This window comes from Microtus oregoni, unplaced genomic scaffold (genome assembly GCF_018167655.1).
Source record: "Microtus oregoni isolate MIOR12 unplaced genomic scaffold, Mior012 000015F_ref0000493, whole genome shotgun sequence".
In the NCBI taxonomy this organism is placed as follows: domain Eukaryota; kingdom Metazoa; phylum Chordata; class Mammalia; order Rodentia; family Cricetidae; genus Microtus; species Microtus oregoni.
The window spans coordinates 8,079,593-8,102,943 of record NW_024543074.1 but is presented as its reverse complement, the minus strand read 5'-3'; the positions used below and the strand labels follow the sequence as shown (position 1 = coordinate 8,102,943).

The 23,351-nt window shown below is 39.0% G+C and overlaps 1 protein-coding gene across 1 annotated transcript in view; it reads right to left on the bottom strand.

The window, feature by feature from the left end:
• Positions 1-23,351, bottom strand: part of Stxbp4 (syntaxin binding protein 4) — a 161,446-nt gene that overhangs the window by 54,608 nt on the left and 83,487 nt on the right. Inside the window, exons 13-16 of the mRNA XM_041663812.1 lie at positions 22,474-22,650; positions 8,389-8,505; positions 7,344-7,393; positions 5,150-5,283 (exon numbers count right to left, since the gene is read on the bottom strand). Coding sequence (XP_041519746.1) covers positions 5,150-5,283; positions 7,344-7,393; positions 8,389-8,505; positions 22,474-22,650 — 478 coding nt within the window. The remainder of the gene's footprint in view (positions 1-5,149; positions 5,284-7,343; positions 7,394-8,388; positions 8,506-22,473; positions 22,651-23,351) is intronic.

Sequence of the window (23,351 nt, the reverse complement as noted above, 5' to 3'; positions counted from 1 at the left end):
CTATTTTAAGTCAGAGCTGCGTGTTTTTGCTTTTGCTTCATGATAATTCTGTCAATCTATATGTCAATCAAAGACGAAGCAGCAGTTAATTCACACGGTGATTACACAGTGATATTGGCCATGCAGATATGACGGAGATTGGGAGAGCGTTTCCAGGGTTCCACTGAAGATGTCTGTGTTCCCTCCATATTGTTTTACTAAATACAGTAGAACAGACCAAAGGTTGTCATGGTTACCAATAGACAGGAGAAAGATAAGGCGCTGATAAAAACACGTCCCCACAGTTCCCCATGGTGATCACACTTTAACTAAAAGCAATATTGTTAAAAGCTTTATATTCAGAAGAGCTCCCGTCTACCTCCTTTCCTAATGGATACACGCTGAATGAAGCTTCAGACAACAACCAAATACTTACCGGACAGAAAGGAAATTTCAATTACTTGCTGTATATAATTACCATGTAACCCAGGAGTCACCTGAGCAGTAGCATTAACCAGACTTGGACCATCTTTAGCTTCAGCTCCATGGAGCACTTTCCATGTACCCCACTGTATCCTCTAGTTTCGATATGAGACAGTGTGACATCTGTCTCCACAGGAACTCTGATGAGGATGGGAAGGCCATGCTTACAGTGTAGAAAGCATACATGATCCCTGGAATTCTACATATGGAAATCCTAGCTTAGGTTTCAGGAATAGTCTAATAATGGATGCAAAATGCAATTATTTGACATTTTTAGAAGGGGGATTTCATCAGAGTTCAGAAAAACAGGGAATCCAGAATGGGTTCAGGATCATCTTTCATTGTGGGATATTTGTACACTGTGTGAAAATGTATGGCTATCATTGGTATAATAAAAGCTGAATGGTAAATAGCTAGGCAGGAGGTATAGGTGGGATTTTGGGAGAGAGAAAGGATGAAGAGGAGGAAGCTAGGAGCAAAGACACTGAGAGGAAACAGGAGGTGCAAGAGGGAAGATAGGTAACATCACATGATAGAATACAGATCAATATAAATGGGTTAATTTAAGTTATAAGAGCTAGTTAAGAACGAGCCTAAGCTATAGACCTAGCTTTCATAATTAATAAGAAGTCTCCATGATATTATTTGGGAGCTGGCTGGAGGGACAAAGAAAGACTTGTTATAGTCCTCTGAGCTTGTTTTTAAGCTGTTAGGTAAAAGAGAGCTTATCCTACATATTTTTGAGGAAAAACTTTAGTATAACATCCTGGAGTGTATTCATATTAAAAGAAAGTAGAGGCAATTGCCCAAGTGACTATTTCACATTATAGCTTGAAATACACAGATAAGTAAAGCAAAAGAAATGAGGTTGGGGGTTTTGGCTGACTGAGCTACCTCATTCTAGTAATTTTCTGTTTCCTATTATATACATGAAAAAAAAATCACTGCTTACAGAAAAAGAAAGACTCATTAAACCTAAAGAGCTATGCCTATAAAGTTGAAAAACACTGACAAAACATGCCAACATTAACAGCTATACTTTAAATAAGCAGTCATTGTAGAACTGCTTCTTGGTTTGAAACATCAAAGCACGTACAATCTCACAAAGGAAAAAAAGTGCATGCGTCAGATTTCTGTTCTCTTCCAAAGAAGTTCTGCTGAGTGTCAAATATTTTCCTTGAATAATCATGTTTGACAGAGATAATGGTTGATGTTAGTGAGGTAGTTAAAATTAAAGGCGGTGACGTCCACTGGGCTATGTCCATGCAGGTGTTTCCCGCTGCTCTTCCCACCTACTCATAAAAATGTTTAATACACAGAATTCTGAGATACACATATTTATCAGAAGTGACTGGGGTTAGTCCTTCCTAAAACGCACAGAGAAATCCTCCATATAATTAATTATTATGTTTTTATGACATATAGCTCTATTTTTATTTTTTTTTGGTTTTTTCGAGACAGGGTTTCTCTGTGGTTTTGGAGCCTGTCCTGGAAGCTCTTTTAGACCAGGATGGTCTCGAACTCACAGAGATCCGCCTGCCTCTGCCTCCCGAGTGCTGGGATTAAAGGCGTGCGCCACCACCGCCCGGCTATAGCTCTATTTTTAAAATGCATTAGATTACATAAAAATTTAAACACACATTCATCTTATAAAGCGAACAGACAGTATTTTAGGGGATGGCTTCCAATCTTCAATAATGGATCTGTTAGGTCAAAAGTTACCAAAGGGTCTGTGAATGTTAGTTCAAGCCAAGCAATGCTACTTACTAGGCAGAATTATACCCACAACTAAATGTTTTGACAGTTAGGAGGACATTATCTCCGTTTCCCTGATTACTCATTTGCATCTCTACCCACCTGTTCATCTGTCTATCTGTCCATCCTTCCTCCCACCGATCATCCACCCATCCAGTCAGTCTTTCATCCATCCACCTTGATGTATTTGGTTCCTGGCTTAGAGAAGGTTAGAAGAAGGGACTAGGATGGACAGAGGAATGCTGGAGCAACACAGATAACGGGAAATATTAAGGGAAGGGACAGAAACAGAGACCACATGCTGTTCTAAGTGCCCCATATTAACCGACACAAGGACGATGGTATGTAGCCACCATGACTAACTCAATTATATCTGATACACTCTAATGATGAAAATTATATCCTTCAAAGGTGACCATGAAGCTAACATCTGCCTACCCAATCTCTGGAATCATCTGCACGCATGTAGAGAACATGGTAGAGGTTAACGGCGTGCAGCTTCTGAGGCTCAGCCCCAGAAGGAGGCAGTTTCCCTCTTCCTCATTTGACCATCTGTGTGGGAGCTTTGTGCACCATGTATATTTAACTACCAAGGTCCCCGTCCTGGAGAGGGTATTAAAAAACAGGTACTGGAGTTGGCATTTAGATGTCCAGCCTACTAGAAACATCAAATGACTGAAATGTTAGGAGTTAACTGACTATAACCATGTCTGAATTCCCTACTAAGAACTGTCCAGCTGAACCTAGCTACTCCATAGGACTAAATGGCAGAATACTAAAATGGTTTGGTCATCAAATTTTGGGGTGACTTATAATGGAGCAATGATTAATAGGATAGTCGATGATAACATTAGCACTCTGCATAAAGCTCCATTTCATCATTCTTTCTTCATTGTACCTTTTGTGCTTGTGTATTTAGAGCTGTGAAGTAAGTGTGACTTAAAATGCAACCACGCTGCTTGCTAAGACAGTGTTAGAGCAGCGCCGCTACAGCAGTGGTTCTCAACCTGGGGGTCTCAGTGCCTTTGAGAGTTCGGAATCAGATATCCTGCATGTCAGATATTTACACTACAATTCATAACAGTAACATTGTTACATGAAGTAACAATGAAATAATTTTATGGTGGTGGGGGGAGGGTCAACATAGCATGAGGAACTTTGTTAAAGGGTCTCAGCGTTAGGGAGGTTGAGAACCACTGCAATAATCAGCTGTCTGGATCCCTCAACTAAGCAGAAGCTCCAGTCTGAAGTGCACGAGTAGCACCCCCTCTGAAATGAGTCACAGCTGTTTACAGATTCCTGCTTGCTGCTAACTGATGGTGTGAGCGTAGGCCGGTGGGCCAGCCCGTTTCTTCACCCTGGAAAGGAGGAGAGTGCAGTAGCATGTTCCAGACGGCAGGGACGAAGAGGAGTGAAGTGGTATGTGTATCAGGGTTGGAAATTCTCATCCCGATACGGAATGTTGAAAGAATGACTTCAGTACTTAACATCTTTGTTAAATGGGCATTGTAATTAGTAAATATTTATTGCATAACACAGAACCTCTAAGCTTAAGAAAATTAAATTAAAAGAAAATTTTATGCTAGGATATCTAATATGATGAGTAGTGCTTTTTAAAATCTTCACAATATTCAAATAGGAAAGGTTATTTAATATTTTTTTCAGGAATAAATAAAATCCACTTCAGATTGTTTCTTTAATAGCAAATCATTCTTGTATAATGGATATGATATCTTTAAGTATAATAATTCATTTTATTTAAAAATGTAATCGTGTTCTGAATATTATATTATTTTCATTTACCTGGTGACCATTTTCTCTCTTTGTATAAAATTTCTCTATTACAGCTCTGTGCACCTATGGACGGTTACTAGGTGACTGTGAGCTGCTGAGGAGCAGGGTCTCAGCTGAAGCATGGTGCCACAAGAACATCTATAAGGAAGCAGGAGGCATTACTTATGAGCAGTGTTGGGACACACTGTGGTATTGAGAGGAAGGATGTTCCACCCCTCCCAGTCTAACATAAAGGAATTATTCTGTCTCATATCATGTTCAAATGCCCAATAAGAAATTCATATTGCTAAAAATTTTTAAGCTACCTGATCCTGGAATATGATTTTGTTTTTAGATAAACACAAAACATTTGCATAGTTTAAATATGTCCTTGCTTTTCCAGGCTTGGAGGCACTGAGTCAATTAATAAAGTATTGCATTTTCCTTTGTTCAGAATTTTGCCAGGAGCTGTTCACCATTTCAGACAATCGTGTTACACATGCCAGTGACCTTGTGCTACTGGAACTGAGAACCGAAGGTGGCTGTGTTAATCTACCCTCATAGCTCTCACTTTTGCAGGGACTCTATGTGCAAATAACAGTATTATAGTTTGACATCGCCTAGTGCTGTTGGAGAAGACTTCATCTATTAAGAACATTCTGCCATGAATCACATTCCTCTTATTTTTTTCTATTTTATAGTACTGACATGTTATTATTGATTTTTATAAATGTTAGAGTTAGAAGAATCACCTATAATTTTCAATGCAGGAAAATAAATGGTATGTTGAAAACAGTTATTAAAAGCTGAAATTCTCATGAAGAGGCAGAGTGCCTGGGGACACGATGAGGGAAAGGAAGAAGTGTCCAGTCATTTAGGTGTTCCCCGAGGACACTGTGCTGGGTGTGGGGAGTTACTTAGAAAAGGGTCTGCTTCTCTTGAAACCACAGTGTTGACTTGAAAGATCCCCAGTGCTGACACACGGTTCCCACACAGCGGCTTCTCTTTTCCATAATCAGTATGTTAATGTTATAATGAGTGGCTACCAATTTTACTGTAGACAAATGTATTTCATGCAATTATACTATCAGAATTGAGTTTTTTCTTCTGCCTTGTTTAACAAATTATCAAAAAAATGCGAAAAAAAAAGACAACTTACAGTCCATATCAAGTATGGCACGAACAGCTCTAGCGAGCTCCTTGGATTCCAGAAGCAGGGCTGCTGGGACGTTGCGTCCGTTCCTTCCCAGCAGCGGGAGCGAAGTCTGCGATGGCATCACAACTCTTCTGTTACTGTGTGGGCAACGGAATGGCCTTGAGCATACTGTACAGCACGTGACACCGGTGCATCTTTGCTAAGCCTGAATTCATCGCCACTGTGTTTGGACAAAAATATTTCTAATTCTGGCAACGTTATATCCATAGAGCCATACAAGCTCTGAATCACAGAGACTAGTATCTCTGCTTTCACTTGTTTATTATGTATTAATAGGCATATTGTAAGAAGTCGACTGACTTTATACATAAGGCGGAAGTAAATGAAGACAAGCCTGCATCTTAAATGATTTGTTGGATATTTTTGTTCCATTTTGCACAATTTCAGACTACACATATAAACCTTAGTTTAATAAACAGATGTTTTTATTCCTGATAATAATATTAATTATAAATTCAATACTTGTATATTTACTTAAGAAATTATCTATTAAATCCTCCCATTTGTTTTTCCTAATTACAGAACAGCCTATGGACTTTATATATTTTACTATGACATTTTATTTTATTTTTTATTAATAAATTTTGTTCATTGATAATATCATACTTATATACCGATATGCAGCACATTCTGGCTATGCTCCACGATCCTATTTCCTTCCCAGTCTGAGAGCCCCCTTCGCCCTTGTAGATCTCTTTTCTATATTTGTTACTTTTTGTTTTGTGTTCCAGAGTTTAACTAAAGTGTCATCTGAAATAAATGCATTATGACATAATTTAGAACGCAACGTTTTCCTCAAAAAAGAAGACAGACAACTCTAGTTTGAAAAAAAAAAAACAACCCATCTTTTTAAATATGAAGGCATTAACTCACAAGGATGAACTTAAGGAATCCCCAGTTCAAACACATAGGCTTTACTCTGTGTTAAGTGGCCAAGGCGACAAAGAAGATGTGGTATATTAAGACGGGAGCCCAGGATTGTGGTAGTGTTTAGCTTACAAGGCACAGCACCAATACTGCAGCTTTTAAAGTGGCCTTTTTTTCTTCTAAGAAGTGCTTTACGGTAAGAACTGGCTTTTGGCTTTTAACTAATTATTTTAAAACTTGGTATTTAATATTAAAATCTGAATTAGTAAAGGTCAAAATGAGACTGAGGGGTGGGGCACAGCTAACATGTAAAACAGAGGTATGGCTACTAAGAGTTTTCAAATCCTTACAAAAACAGTAGTCACAGAATTCACAGAATTATATTGTAAGCAGTACGGTTAACAACAAAAATGACTGATTCTTTCACAATAAGAAATGAAATATTAAAATGAATGCAAAAGCTAGCAACTTTAGACATTATTTTCCCCTCTTTTTTTGTTTAAAGAGAAAGTCTCACTGTAACCATGCTAGCTGGTCTTGAATTCAACACAAATTCTCTTGTCTTGGCCTCCCCAGTACTGGTATTATAGGCAGCAGCCTGTGTGTGGCTCTTATTTCCCCTATTGAGCTGTTGTTTTCTCAATGATAGTAGCTTGTGTTTCTGGAAGTGGTACTGGTGGAGATGGATGCAGTATGAACTATGGCAGTCATGAAGAAATAAGCACTTTTAGTACAGGCGAGTAGGCAATCTTTCTTCAGTTGACGCTCTTCACTAGGTACCAAAGTCTAGGACAGACGAGCCTTATGTGTGTGTTGTAGCTGCTATGAGGAATCCTGAGACAGCAGCATGCTGTGGATAATAACAAATCAAGGTGTAGTCTACAAACATGCTTCTTTTATTTATATCTACCAAATGATGAAAATGAAAGAAGTTGATTGTGGAAATATGTTTTGCAAAATTCTATTTGACGTAACGCATCTGCCAGGCTGAGACGTCTTCGGCGGTGCGTCTGCCACCAGCAGCTTCCCCACACACAGACAGGATGTGTGAATCCGCAATCTCAGAGTACGAAGTTACAATGGCTGTCTAAGTGCTTCCTGTAGTTTCTTTTAAAGAGATGGAGCCTAAACAGTATGTTCCTGCACTTCCTTCCAAAAAGTTAAAAAGCGTTCAGTGGGAATCGCACTGCATCCTGATACAACCCGAGAGTATTTTCACCACAATCATCCACAAAGAAATCAGTGTCCACGTGCAGCAGTGCACTCTTACCTTAGATTCGAGAAAGGACCAGAACTATCCAGAAGCACTTCCTGCACAGCCTAGTGACAAGTAAGATGGTAAAGGAGATTCATAAGTTTGAGAGCTTAGAAACAAAACCAGAAACTTTGCTTGATTATTCAATATTTACAATTTCCTCCTTCATTGAATATACAGATGATCCTATTATGGTGGGTGAGTCAATTATATTAACCTGAAATTCTACTTGGAAATAATTATAAGATATTTATTTATTTAAAAAATTTGTATTTAATTTATCTCTCTGTGTCCTCTCTAGAGAGTGTGTGTGTGTGTGTGTGTACACTTTTGCAGAGGCCAGAAGAGGGTGTTAGTTTCTGTGGAATTGGAGTTAAGGTGGTTGTGAGTCACCTGACATGGGTGCTGGGAACTGAATTCGGGGGCTTCCCAAGAGCAGCAAGCACTCCTAACTGATAAGGAAAGCCAACACTCTAGCACTTCATGATAGTGTGAATAGTTACCCAACTATGTCTACACGGTATCGGGTTTTTAGGAGAGTATTAAAGCACAGTATGTTTTATTACATGCATATTTATTACTAACAATCCATGTAATATTAGCTATTTTTCCTCTAAATCTGACTGCAAGTTAGAATCGCTGTTTTGAAACAGAGATATTTCTGTACTCACCAAACACCATGACATTTTTCTGTGACAGTACTTATTCCCCCTCCCTCCTTCCCTTCCTCTCTCTTTTCTTCTCTCAGCACTGGGGACTGAGTTTAGGACATCAAATGCTAGGTCAGTATTCTACCATAGAAGTATATTTCCATCCCTCCTCTTAATTTTTTATTTTGAGACAGGGCCTCATTTAGTTGCCTAAGACGGTCTTGGATTTGCTCTATTCCAGCCTCAGGATCCCAAGAAGCGAGATTACAACCTTGTGCCTTCAGGTCTGACAAGATTTTTTAACCAAACAATGTAATATAGTTATAGCTCAGTATGTACAGAGGAGTGTTTTCAGGATCCCTGGGTCTATCAAAATCCACAGATGCACAAGTGATTTAGATAAAACTTACCTCGACAAAATGAAGGAGCCTTTCAGTAGATGCCTTAAAGGTTTTCCGAGCCATTTCAGATTTTCGCAATTGGCAGTCAAGAACTGTGACCCTCTTTCTCAAGTCCTGGACACTTTCCTGGACAAAGGTGGTAAAAGAAACACCGTCCATATTTCTTCAACTTTTAACAACAGTAGTGTCTGATCGACCATTTTACTTACTGTCTCTCTTTCTAAAATTGGTTCTAATTTAGATGAGAGGTGGAATATGACTGATTAAATATTTAAAGGTTAATTTCTACACACATACTTTAAGTTCTATGACATACTCTATATATGACTTTTATTGATTTTTACATGACTTATATTCAGCTTATTTTTTTTTAAGAACTTGTTTTAACACAGGGCAACAGAAAGCCTTTCATGGAAAGCATAGCCAAAAGTGCTGAATATATGCACACACAAACACATATAGACACACACAGACACACAGACACACAGACACACACACTCCAATGTATGGTTGAATTAGTAACAGAAAAATAAAAGCATTCTATGAAGAAAGCAGTAATGGCCAGAGAGCCATAGCAGGGGAACGCTGAAGCATCATTTGCTCTGAGGCATGTCCTGATCCTGGAGGTCCACACTGCAGGTTTCATCAGACACGTGGCACGCAGAACTGCAATGGGTAAATGAGTGATACGGTTTTCATAGATCAGGCTCTCTGAATTTTGCTCTGGTCAGTAAAAAGTCTGTCCTGAATAATTTCCAAGTGTAAATCCCTACCCAGTAGAGTTCAAACAATGGTTGCTAGAGAAACAAAAGGAGATTTGGGGGCTGAACTTGTATGACTTAGGTGACATGAAAATCCATAACCCGAAATTATCACCTAAATTGGTCTTAGGCAAGAGAAACAAAAGTAAAACTTCCCTTGAAGCTATTTTCTAAATTGAGATTTCATAGAATTTCCATAATATGTGTCAAAAGAACACAAATGTACAATAAAAAAATCACTAAACATGAAGAAATGTTTTTTATGAATTGACAATCAAACAATTAATCATCAGATCTAAAAGAGTATGTATATATTTATTAGTGAGGTACATAAACATAATTATGTTTGTAGTATATTTAAGAAAGAGAATTGAAAATATAATAGGCCAGAAGGTGTTAGCTCATGGCTTTAATCCTAGCTCTCAAGAGACAAATGAAGTGGATCTCTGAGTTTGAGGCCAGCCTAGTCTATAGAGTGAGTTCCAGGATAGCCAGGCAGTAAGGGTTGCACAGAGAATCTATCTTGAAAAACCAAAATAAATAAATAATAAAACAAAATAAAAAGTATAACAGGAAAGAAACGCAAAATAGACCCAATGTGACATAAGTCATTTAAAAAATACAGTCATTAAGTTAGAACACAGCAAATAATTTCATATACCTAAAAAAATGGAGAAACTAGAAAACAAAAGTCGAAAAAATTCTGAGGACTGAACACAAAAGTTAAAAACTGAAATATGAACAGAGGGGAGTCTCTTAAATTGCACGTAGATTACCAGAAAGAATCAAAGGGAAACATCACGGGGGTTGGAGAGATGGCTTGTAAGTTAAGATCACTTTCTGTTCTTACAGAGGACCTGGGTCCAGTACCCAGAACATACAGGGCAGCTCACAAACATCTGTAACTCCAGTGTTAGAGATCTGACACACTTTGCTGACCTTAGCAGGCACCAGGCACATACATGGTACACATACATGCAAACAAAATGCTCATGCACTTAAAATGAATTAATAAATAAATGTTTTTAAAGAGCCAGACATTGTAGATTGTGGTGCACATGCTTAATCCCACACTTAGAAGGCAGAGACAGGGCCATGTATGAGTTCTAGGGTAGGCAGAAATACATTGTGAGATCCTGGAGAGAGAGAGGGGAGGAAGGAGGGAGGGAGGGAGGGAGGGAGGAAGAGAAAGTAGGGAGAGAGGGAGGGAGGTAGGGAGAGAAAAGGGGGGAGAGAGAGAGAGAGAGAGAGGGAGGGAGGGAGGGAGGGAGAGAGAGAGAGAGAGAGAGAGAGAGAGAGAACGAACAATCAGGATGAGCATTTAGGATTTCCAAAAATGGCAAGACAATAAACCTCCGATTAGGAAGTTAGATGAATCCCAAATAGCACAAATTATAATAGATCAGATCAACAATGATCTGATTTCCTTACAGAAGGAAACTCATTACAAATTGACTGATAGTTGACACAATAGCATGAAGTAAAAACAACGACAAAGTTATATGCAACACAATACTTTAAATGCATCTAAATATATTTTAAAAGTTGAAACAAAATGTTTTTCAGAGAAACAAAATGGAGAGTTTATCAACAGAACTTCACTAAATGAATCTGAAGCCACTATTTCAGCAGGAAGTATGAATAAGAGGTCTTGGACCACATTATACACAGCAAAAGTGAAGAAGTCAAAACAGAACTAAACTTCTACCAGACACAGAAATTAAGGAGGGAGAGATGATTAGGTTTATGTTCAATAGTGCTTGTGATATGTAGATGGGGAGGTAACTATCATTAATTTCACCCAAGAGCTTGAGAGATGGCTTAGCAGTTCAGAGTACTGGCTGCTCTTGTAGAGGACTCAGTTTTGATTCTTAGTAAGTACATGGTGATTTATAACAGTATTTTTGCCAAAATAGTGAAAAAAAAAAAAAACAAACGAAGGAAGTTTCTTCCTGCGCTGCAGTCAAAGCATGGGTGTGCTGGAAGATGTCTACCATATGAAGAAGCAGATCCTCATTCCAACCTTCAGTCAAGGTCCAAGCCTCTGTGGCTGCAGAGGAGGCCTAAATACTCTCACAATAGAACACCCAGGAGAAACAGGCTTAACCACTATGCCAGCATCATTGGCCAGACTGCTGAGACAGTCATGAAGAAGACAGAAGATTACATGTGTTCGCTGTGAAGTCACATCCAGCATTCATCAGATCAGACAGGCTGCTATACTGATCAAACCTGACATAGAGAGGGGATATCCATCTGGCTCATGCTAACAATGCTCTGGATGTTGCAAACAAAATTGGAACTACCTCATCTGAGTCCAGCTACTAATTCTAAAGACATATTTGTTATAAAAATATTAGTGACTACTGAGTCCCAGGCCACATAAGTCAGAATGGGTGAGTGGCCCATCTTCCAGTGGAACTGTACCCCTCGCTGGATTCTGTCCCTGGTGAACCTTCCCCAGGCCAACACCATCCCAGCTCCTACCTGGCCTTGCTGCTACTGGGCTCCCCACCCCAAATCCCAGCGGACTTCTGCCACTGCGGCGCGGACCACACCAGCTACAACTGCTTCACTAGTCAACAAGCAGCTTTCCCCCAGAACTCCAACAGACTGCATAGGCCCAGACATAATCCACACCAGTTGGAAGAACAGATCCCATAGGCCCATGTACACACCAGCCAGAAGAACAGTCCCAGAAGCACTACCAGAGGTCAAGCTGATTCGAGGTACCCCAGAAGACTCAGGTTTTACTGGAGGGCAGGCCAGATCCATAGACCCAAGAAAATTCAGCTGTACCAGATGCCAGACCATATCAATAGACCCAAGGCCTCCAAAACTCCAGTGGAGATACCCTATGGAACCAGTCACCAGAACCCTTGGCAATTTAGGCCAGAAGACCAGAGAAGAAACAGAAACCAAGGAACAAAACACCCATCCAACAAAGACAAACAGAGGAATCAACACCTACACCTATAATCAACTCAAATGCAGATGATTAAACACCAATGTGAGAACATAATAACAGAAAAGGCAATTTGTCACTACCAGAACCCAGCTGTCCTATGAAAGCAAGACCAGAACATTCCAATGCAGCTGAAGCACAATAAAACGAACTAAAAATAACGTTATGAAGATGATAGAGGTTCTTAAAGAGGAAATGAAAAAGATCTCTTAAAGAAATGGAAGAAAAGACAACCAAAAAATTGGAGGAAATCAATAATTCTCTTAAAGAATGTCCAGAAAACAAAACAAACAAACAAACAAGCAAACAGTTGATGGAAACAAATAAAACTGTTAAAGACTTTAAAATAGAAATAGGAGCAATAGAGAAAACACAAACTGAGGGAATTCTGGAAGAGGGCAAGCGATGCAAGCATCACCAACAGAATACATGAGATGGAACAGAGAATCTTAGGCACTGAATGTACAATCGAGGAGATAGATTCATTGGTCAAAGAAAATGTTAAATATAAAAGATTCCTAACATAAAAATCTAGAAAATTTGGAATACTATGAAAAGACCAAGCCTAAGATTAATAGGGATAGAAGAAGGAGAAAAGTCCCCGCTCAAAAGCCCAGAAAGAATATTCAACAACATCATGGAAGAAAAATCTTCCAACCTAAAGAATGACATACCTAAAGAGTTACAAAAACTTACGTAACACCAAATAGACAAGACCAAACAAAAAAGTCCTTCACCACATAGTAATCAAAATACTAAACATATGGAATAAAGAAAGAATATCAAAAGCTTCAAAGGAAAAAGGCCAAGTAAAATATAAAGGCAGACCTGTCAGAATTAAATCAGACTTCTCAATGCAGACTCTAAAAGCCAGATGAGGATGGATAGACCTCTTGAAGACTCTAAGAGACCATAGATGCCAGCCCAGACTACAATACCTAGAAAAACTTTCAAAACCATAAATGGAGAAAACAAGGTATTTCATTACAATGTCAAACTTGATCAATATCTATCCACAAATCTAGCTCTACAGAAGGCCCTAGAAGGAAAACTCCAACCCAAGAAAGTTATCGACACCAACAAAAATACAGACAATAGATAATCCCACACTAACAAAACCCAAAGTAGGGAAATACACACCAGCAAGACAAACATTACATCAGAGTTAAGGGCTAGAAAAAGATTTTCCAATTAAACCAACCTAAGAAGCAAGCTGGGGGGGGGGGGCTATCCTAATATCTAACAAAATAGACATCAAGTCAAAATTAATCAAAAGAGATGGAGAAGGATATTTCAAAGTCATTAAAGGACAATTCCACTAAGATGGTGTCTCAATTTTGATCATCTATACCCCAAATACAAGGGCACCCATATTTGAAAAATAAACATTACTAAAGCTTAAATCACCTATCAGGCCCTACACATTAAAAGTGGGAGACTTCAGCACCCCATTTTTACTAATGGACAGGTCATCTAGAGAGAAACTAAACAAAGAATAATGGAATTAATAGATGTTATGACTCAAATGAACCTAACAGATAACTACAGAATGTATCGCTCAAACACCAAAAACCTTCTTCTTAGCACCTAACGGAACCTTCTCCAAACCTGACCACATACTCAATCACAAAGCAATTCCTGAAAGAATCAAAAAATTTGGAATAACCCCCTGTATCTTATTAAACTACTATGGATTAAAGTTTGAGTTCGTCAACAATACAAACTACAGGAAGCCTACAAACTTACGGAAATTGAACAGCTCTCAAATGAATTACCACTGGATCAAGGAAGAAACAAAGAAATTAAAGACTTCCTGGAATTCAATGAAAATGAGTGGACAGCACACCCAGGCCTACAGGATACAATGAAAGCAGTGCTAAGAGGAAAGTTCACAGCACTAGGAGCTTACATGAAGAATTTGGAGAAGTCTTATACTAGCAACTTCACAGCCCACTTGAAAGCTCTTGAACAAAAAGAAGCAAATGCATCCAAGAGGAATAAATGAGAGCAAATAATCAAACTGAGGGCTGAAATCAAGAAAGAAATGAATAGGATAAAACAAAGAATCAATGAAACAAAGAGCTGGTTCTTTGAGAAAAATCAACAAGATAGACAAATCCCTATCTAACCTAACTAAAAGGCAAAAAGAGAATATCCAAATTAACAAAATCAGAAATGAAAGGGAGACATAACAATAGACATTGAGGAAATCCATAAAATCATTAGGTCATACTTCTAAAACTTGTACCCTACACAATTGGAAAATCTAAAAGAAATGAGCAAATTTCTTCATAGATCCCACATATCAAAAACACAAATGACAGCTCTTTCTTTAGAGGATGTGGAACAAGGGTAACACTCCTCCATTGCTGGTGGGAGTACAAACTTGTACAGCCAATTTGGAAATCAATATGGTGGTTTCTCAGAAAACTGTGAATCAATTTACTTCAAGACCCAGCGATACCATTCTTGGGTTTACCCAAAGGATGCTCAATAATACTACAAGGACACTTGCTCAACTATGTTGATAGCAGATTTATTTGTAATAGCCAGAACCTAAAAACATCCTAGATGCCCCACAACTGAAGAATGGATAAGGAAAATATGGTACATTTACACATTGGTGTATTACTCATCTGTTAAAAACAATGACATCTTGAAATTTGAAGGCAAATGAATGAAACTAGAAAAAAATCATCCTGAGTGAGACAATCCATACCCAGAAAGACAAACATGTTACAAACTCATCAATAAGTAGATATTAACTGTAAAGTAAAAGATAAACAGGTTAGAATCCACAGACTCAGAGGTAACAAGGAGGGCCCAAGGGGGCACACATGTATCTCCCTAGGAAGGGGAAACAGATCTCCTGGTTGGACTGGGGGTGGCTGGGGATGGGAACTGGAGGGATCAGTTTGGAGTGGGTGGGTGGGTGTAGGGGGAGAGTACTGAAAGAGATGATTGGAAGCAGGGGGCTTTTCAGAGTCAGGTAGAAACTTGATGCAAGGGAAACTCCCATGAATCTATAAGGATGACCCTAGTTAAGACTCCTAGCAATAGTGTGTTGGAGGAGGCTGTTTGTTCATTCCCGGCTGCTCAGCCCTGAAATAATCACACAGAAACCATATTATTTGCAATACTGTTTGGCCAATAGCTTAAGCATATTTCTAGCTTGCTCTTATGTCCTAAACTAACCCATCTCTATTAATCTGTGCATCAGCACAAGGTCCTGGCCGGGCTCCAGCAGAGGCATCTGTCTCTGGCAGCAGCTACATGGCTTCTCTTTGACTCCGTCTATTCTCTCTACAAATATCTCTTTCAGCCTGGTTTTACTCTGTTAAGCCATTGGCTGAAAGCAGCTTATTAACCAATAGCAATAAAACATATTTACAGCATACAGAGGGGAATCTCACGTCAATAATGGATAAATATCCTGAACTGGACATCTCCTGTAATCAGATTGGTTACTACCCCAAGTGTTATCAGAGAGCCTTCATCCAGTAACTGATGGAAACAGATGCAGAGACCCACAGTCAGACATTAGGCAGAGTCCAGGGAATTCTGCTAAAGAGAGGGAGGAAGGATTGTAGGAGCCAGAGGAGTCAAGGACATCACAAGAAAACCAACAGAAACAACTAACCTGGCTCATAGAAACTCATAGAATCTGAATCAACTGAATCAGGGTGTCTGTATGAGACTGACCTACGCCCTCTACGTACATGTGACGGTTGTAAGCATGGTCTCTTTGTGAGACTCCTAACGATGGGATCAGGGCTGTTCTTAATGCTTTGGCTGATTCTTGGGAACATATTCCTCATACTGGATTGCCTTGACCAGCCTAAATACAAGAGGAGGTGTTTAGTCTTATTACAACTTAATATGCCATGCTTTGTTGATACCCATGGAAGGCCTGCCACTCTCTGAACAGAATAGAGGAGGAATGGATTAGGAAGGGTGGGAGGACAGAAGGGAGGAGAAACTGCAATTGGGATGATAAATAGATAGATAGATAGATAGATAGATAGATAGATGAAATTTGGAGACTGTACATAATTTTGAAAACAGCAAAGGGAATTAAATGTAACTGGGTAGGGGTGCACAGAAGATATCTGAATTAATAAAAAATTCCAGTTAAATAACTTGAATATATGAACAGCCATATTAAACAAGTCAGAGAAAAGATGAGCCAGGTACTTTAATAAGTGAAAGTTTACAAATGAAAAGTTATTTCCAATTAAAGCTCAATGCTAATAAATGTCTATGCTGGGGGAAGGGAAAGTAGGGGTGGTGGTTTCCAACTTTCGTTGGCCACAGACATAACTGAAATGAATAGAAACTGAAAAGTTAAAAGCAAACAAATTTTTAAACATATGTAAGTAAATATCAAACAGAGTAAGTAGCTATTTCAGGGTCAATGGAAAATAGTTTACAGACGGAATCCTATCACTTTCATAAAAGATGGTGGATGAACCGAAGTCTTAATGTATCTAAAAGCACTGTTTCAAAATATATAATTAAGATTAAAGAAAGGAAATCCCAAGAGCAATTTTAGTATGTTTCTCTGAATACTGACCATTTTAGAACACAAAGACAGGAAGTGATCTCCTGTGCCAATGTGTTCAAGGCTGCTTCCCACTTTCTCTTCTATCAGGTTCAATGTAACTGGATTTATGTTGAGGTCCTTGACCCATTTGGACTTGAGTTTTGTGCATGGGAATAGATATAGATCTATTTGTAATCTTCTACATGTTGATATCCAGTTATGCCAGCACCGTTTGTTAAAGATATTCCTTTTTCCATTGTAACATTTTAGCTTCTTTGTCAAAAATGAGGTGTTTGTAGGTCTGTGGATTAATGTCAGGGTCTTTGACTTGATTCCATTGGTTCATGTGTCTGTTGTTATGCCAATAGCATGCTGTCTTTATTACTATAGCTCTATAATGGAGTTTGAAGTCAGGGATGGTGATACCTCCGGAAGTTTCTATATTATACAGCTATTTTATACAGTTTTTAGCTATTCTGGGTTTTTTGTTTGCCCATATAAGACTCTAGCAAGGGTGGAGAGGGTGCCCAAACTGGCCTTCCCCTATAATCAGACTTGTGAACACCCCAACTATCATCATAGAGCCTTCATCCAGCAACTGAAGGAACCAGATGCAGAGATCCATAACCAAGCACAAGGCCAAGCTCCGGGAAAGAGCAAGGGAGGTCAAGATCATGACAGAGAAATCTACAGAGACAGCTGAATCAAGCTCGTGGAAATTCATGAACTCTAGACCGAGAGCTGTGGAGTCTCCATGGCACCAAACTAATCCCTCCATGTGTGGGAGACAGTGGTGAAAATTGGACTATCTGTGAGGCACCTGGTAGTAGGATCAGGATCCATCCCTGGTGCATGAGCTACCTTATTGGAGCCCCATGCCCTATGGTGGGATGCCATGTTCAACCTTAATGCAGGAGGAAGAGGCTTGGTCCTGTCCCAACTTAATGTGCCAGACTTTGCTGACCCCCCTTGGGAGCCCTTACCCATTAAGAGGAGTGGATGGAGGTGGGTTAGGGAGACTTGGGGGAGGCAGGAGAAGCGGTGGGAGAACTGTGGATGGAATGTAAAATGAAATTAAAAACATGAACACAAAGATATTACTATGAACAGAGAGAAACTGAATCCCTGATGTCCTTGACCTTGGTAAAAACATGGGAAAGTACCTGGTATGGCAGATATCTTATCAAGTTCACTTTGACCATTTGTAAGAACCAAATGCACATTAATCCATGAAAGAAACATCAGCAAATTCTTCTGGGTTGTCATCCTAGAAACTCGATTCTAGTCACAGATAAGAACCTTTAATAATAATAAAAAAGAACCTTTCTGTGCCTCAGTGGCATTTATAAATAAGGGCGAAAAATTCTTCCCAAGTTAATCTAGATATTTAATGATCTTACAGTAAAATTTGCAATCATTTTTTGGTCGTATGTAGAAGCAGTATACAGAATATGTGATAAGAGGGCCATGTAGCTAGCACACTTTTGGATAAAAATAGGTAGACAGCATGATCAGACTATCATAAAAGACATAGTAAACAACAAACTGTTATCTTCAGAAGTAAAATGTAGACCAGGGAAAGAGAATAGAGAGCCACACCCACATGGAACCTTAGAATCGGGTAGAAATGACATCCAGGTGAGTTATCAAATGAGATTTGTAAGTGAAGGATCAGGCAGTGTTATTCATGTGGAACAATGGAAGAATAAGAATGTTCTCCATCTTGTGTAGTGCTACATAACCAGTTATAGAAGTATCAAAACTTTACAACTTCTAGAAGCAAATACGAATAAATGTCTTTGTATCTTTGGAGATTGAAGGACCTTTAAAAAGACACCAGAGGGGAACAATTATAAGTGTGGTGGTCTGAATAAGAATGGCCCCACAAGCTCACATATTTGAATGGTTAGTCCTCAGTTGGTGAACTGTTTGGGAAGGATTAGGAGGTACATTATAGCCTTGTTGCAGAGGTTTGTCAGTGGGGGCAGGCACATTAGGCTTCAAATGTTGAGGACATTCCAAGTTAGCTTTCTCTCTGATACTTGTGGATCAACATGCAAGCTTTCAGCTACTGCTCCAGTGCCATTCCTGCCTGTCTGCTGCCATGACACCTACTATGATGGTCACGGACTCAAAAACTCTGATATTGTAAGCCTCAAATAAACTTTTTCTTCTATAAAGTGGCCTTGGTCATGGTGTCTTAGCACAGTAATATAAAAGTAAGACAGTAAGTTTTCATGAAAATTAAGAGCTCCTTTCTATTTAATTATAGACTAGAAAAGACAGGCCACAAGTCTGAGAGAGTAGTTTTATAATATATAAATTAATAAAGGATTAGTAACCAGGAGAATCACTACATGTCTCTAAGCAAAAGACAAATAACCCAATGGGAAAACAGCAAAAAGATACAAAAGCAGATTTCACTCAGAAAAATAAGTGACTACTGAATGCATAAATATATAACCAACTACTCTCAAGAACGGAAAGGCAAATTGCAGGTTTACAGAATTTGGGGATATGAGTGAGTTCATCAGGATTGATTTAAGCTTCCAACCTCCATGAGTGAACATGGCAGTGAGAAGAGACGAGTTCTCATGAGCCAGTGCCTATGGGTTCCAGAACACCACTATGTTAGTCATTAGTAACTAGGGGAATCCAAATTAAACTATATTGGCATAGCAATGATTATACCAACCAGATGAATAAAAATCCAAAATAAAAGAAAGTTAAGGACCAGTAAGGGGTGAATGGTAATTCTAATCCATTCTTCATGGGAATACAAATTAGTTAAAAATACTTTCAGTCACAATTAGGCACTTACTTATAGAGCTGAACATGCAATTATCATTCAACCTGGCAATACTACTTCTCATATGTAACAATTACACATGCGGAGAAAGTTTTATGCATCAGAATGTTCTCAGGAGCATGGTTCACAGTAGAATGATACAGAAATAATAAGACTTCCCATCAAATGCAGAATGGGTAACTACATGGTGGTAATTAATGAAATGAAGACTAAAGAGAAATACACCAACTAACCACAAATTAACCTGGTAAACAGGCAAAACTAAACAAATAGGGAGTAGATATGCAAGTATTAAAACCATCAAGAAAATGGTAGACACTAAATCCAAGAAAGTAGTGAACTCTGAGGGCAAGGGAAGTGGGTGGGTGTAATCTGGAGAGGGGTATTGTGGTCCTTCACAGGTATCAGTAATGCTTTATTTTACTTTTAAAAAAATCTTTGTTTTTATTTTTGCATTATGTATGCATGTATAGTGTATGTGTGGGTGTGGTTGCCCTTGGAGGTCAGAAAGGGCATTAGATCCCCTATAGCTGGAGTTATATGTTGTGAGCTACTCAATCCAGATGATAGGAACAGGTCTTGGGTCTTCTGCAAGAGCAGAAAGTACTCTTAAGTATGGAGTTATCTCTCCAGCCTCAATAATGTTTTATTTCTTATGTTTCAGATGCATTTTTCAAAAGTCCAAATATAAATTAGAAAATATATGGATAATTTAAGGGAAAATTATAGTAATAAATAAAAGCATTATTACAGAAAGAATCTAAGTCTAAAAAAATAAATACTTAGGTGCTCTAGAGATAGCTGAGTTGCTGTGTACTGTATGACCCAAATTCCACCTCCTGTACCATGTAAAAGCCAGGCAGAGTGGTACATATGTGTCATCCGTCTCTGGAGAGGTGACAAGAGCAGGATCTCTGGTGCTGCAGGTCCCAGTGCGAATGTCTATAAACACTCCTTTCCCTTAACCTCAAAAGGACGGGTAGCTCTCTAGGAAAGATACCTGATGATGACTTCTGCCTTCAACAGGCAAGTGCACACAAACATGCAATTGCACGCTAGTCAATCTGTGCCCCCCCACACACAAAATAAGTAAAAGCAGATAATTAAATATCTCAATCTTTGTTCTGTAGCACCTAGGTCAACTGATCCTTAAGCAATCTTACACACAGTTGGAAAAGTCACTTCTTCCCTTCTGGTATGGAGATTGGAAAATACTGAATGTTGAGATGCTAATGTCTAATATATCTTCTTAAAAAAAAAAACCACTGATTTTTAGAGAGGCTCTTATTAAAAAGGATCTTATGACATCCCATATAAAGCTACAAAAAGGAAGAACATGAATTAATTATATTGCCAGGCAACTTAGGACCAAAATATTTCTCACTGGAGAGGAGATAATGCAATAACTGAAGCTTTATACAACAGAGCAGCACACGGGGAGCTGGAGGGGTCGCTCAGTGGGGAATGGTGCCTGCTGCCCCAGCCTGGGGACCTACGAAAAAGCCGGTGGACAAACTGACTCCACAACATTGTCCTCTGACCTCCATGTGCACACTGCACATGGCCTCCTACCTCCAAACACCCCCTTCTCATACATGCTACATTTATAAACTAACAAAACAAACAAAGCAAAAAACACTGGAATAGTTTTATGCAAAGCTCTTAAAAGTATAATTACCTAAAAATACAGGGCTAACGAGTAGCTCAACAATAGAGCACCACCCTAACATATATAAGATCCTACTTTAATCTCCACTGTCATAAAAAAAAAAGGAAAAATTTTAAATTACCAAACACTGGCAACTTTCGCTTTAAAAGTAACTAGTTATTTTATTTAAAATATTTCTAATATTTTGGCAATTTCTACAATAGTTTCACAATAAGGTTAAGGTTACATGGCACAGCCACAGTTGTTTAGAAATATACACAGATAAACAAATGTCTGTAACTGACATTCCTAAGAGCTGCTGCTTTCTCAAGTGCTATGTGTTCCTCAAGGTCTGAACAATGTGGGGTGGGTCCTCTAGCCTTCTGAGAGCTGGTTTAGATGGCCAGATACGCAGGAAATGGTGAGGGCTCTTCAGAGCCGAGCAAAGAAAACCTCCTATTGTCTGTTAAAATGTTTTTTATTCAAACTACTTTCACTTTCATTTTGTATGTTAAAGAACGTAAGCCTTATATGCATAAATATTCATAAACAGCTCAAATTTGCCTTGTATTCTCTTGAAGGCTGAATGGGCTTAGAGATATAAATATCCATTACTTATAACTGAAGAATTTCTACAAAGCTATAAAATACCTGCTTCAAATCATTCCAGTTTATACTTTCAGTGACATAACACACACACACATGCGCGCGCACACACACACACACACACACACGCCTACTATGTTTTTGAAGGTTAGTCATAACTAAAGATGGTACACTGTAGACAATTTCCACATAGAGATGTTCAGCTTGCTTCCTGCAAGGTACCTAGGATCTTGTATTGCAATTTAAGAGCTGTTCTTGAGGAGTCCAATTGAGTACTCCTCCCATTGAAAGAAACAAAACAAAACAAATCCAAACTTGGTTTCTTCTCATTAGTCGCCGTGGGCCTCAGGCAAAACTTCATTACCTGTTACACAGCCCCAAGTTCTCTAATCAAAGAGCAAAACTCATCCCCTGAATCCCCTCCTTCAATCACCACAAAACAAATTAGCAAGCTCCAAAACAGAAAGAGAAAACCAGTGCCATCAATTAAAAGTTAAATAGTTCCAGGCCTGAATGGCTGAATGGAACAATGTTGACCAGTGACCCAATTAATTCGGGCCCGTGCTTTTCCATCTCCAGGCTTTCTGGATGAAGGCAGGCTCACAACTTCCACGCCACCCTCTTCATGACACAACATCCTATCATTGAATAATAGAAGACAAACACTGACCTAGTTTAGACGTGCAGATGAAAAGAAAATGAAAACAGGATACATGACAGTGGCAAGGAAACCATGGTAACTAGAGAGGGCTGTTTGCTTACTTTATTTTGCTCAGAATAATCAGCAAGCTGAGCCTTTAGCTCGGCGATCTCAGCCTCCAGCAGATGGATCACTTCCTCATAGTCCATTTCCATGCCATGCGCCTGCCTCTGTGCAGCCTCAGCAAGATGGATCCGGCTTCGCAGAGCTCGTGTTTCCTCAGCGACAGCTTTGGCTTCCTAAGGAGTTAAAAGTTAGTGTGGAGTGAAGAAAATGCAAAACATACTTCTGAGGTCTACACAAAGTATTTTTCTCATTTTGGCAGTTATGACTCCAAAGCTTAACACGTCTATGCTCTTTATCTTTCACCTAAAAACTAGTCAACATGTTATTTCACTATGTGAACTAGCTGCCCTGTCTTCTGTTGGTTTCTTGGAATTTTTTTGTGTAATTTTTTTTTCCTGTATTAAGATTCTGTATGAATCTTTAGCATCACACACTTAGCACTGCTTTTGGAAAAATGAAGGAAGGTAAAGAAAATTGAAAATCCAAGATAGATGAATAGGAACTGATCCAAAAGACAAAAGGAGTAAGCTACCGAAAAAGGAATAGGTGGAGGGGCTTGTGTTCTCAGGAGGCTACTTCAGCTTCATCAGATGCTGGGGAGGGGCTTACAGTGCCTTGGGGCTTCGTGGTGGACCAAGACCAAGGCAAAGCTTTCTTCCTGGATATCAGACGATTACTTCTTGTTTTGACAGTAGCATAATTTATAGTTGTTTATCTGTTGGACCCAATATTCAAGAGACAATGGGTTAAACACCATTTATTCATGAGCAAGCTGAACAAGGGCATATAGTAAGACAAATTTTGAGCCCGGGTCTGCTTGGCTTCAATACTAATGATCTCTTTTCATCACTGTATTGTCTTTGGATGACAGAAT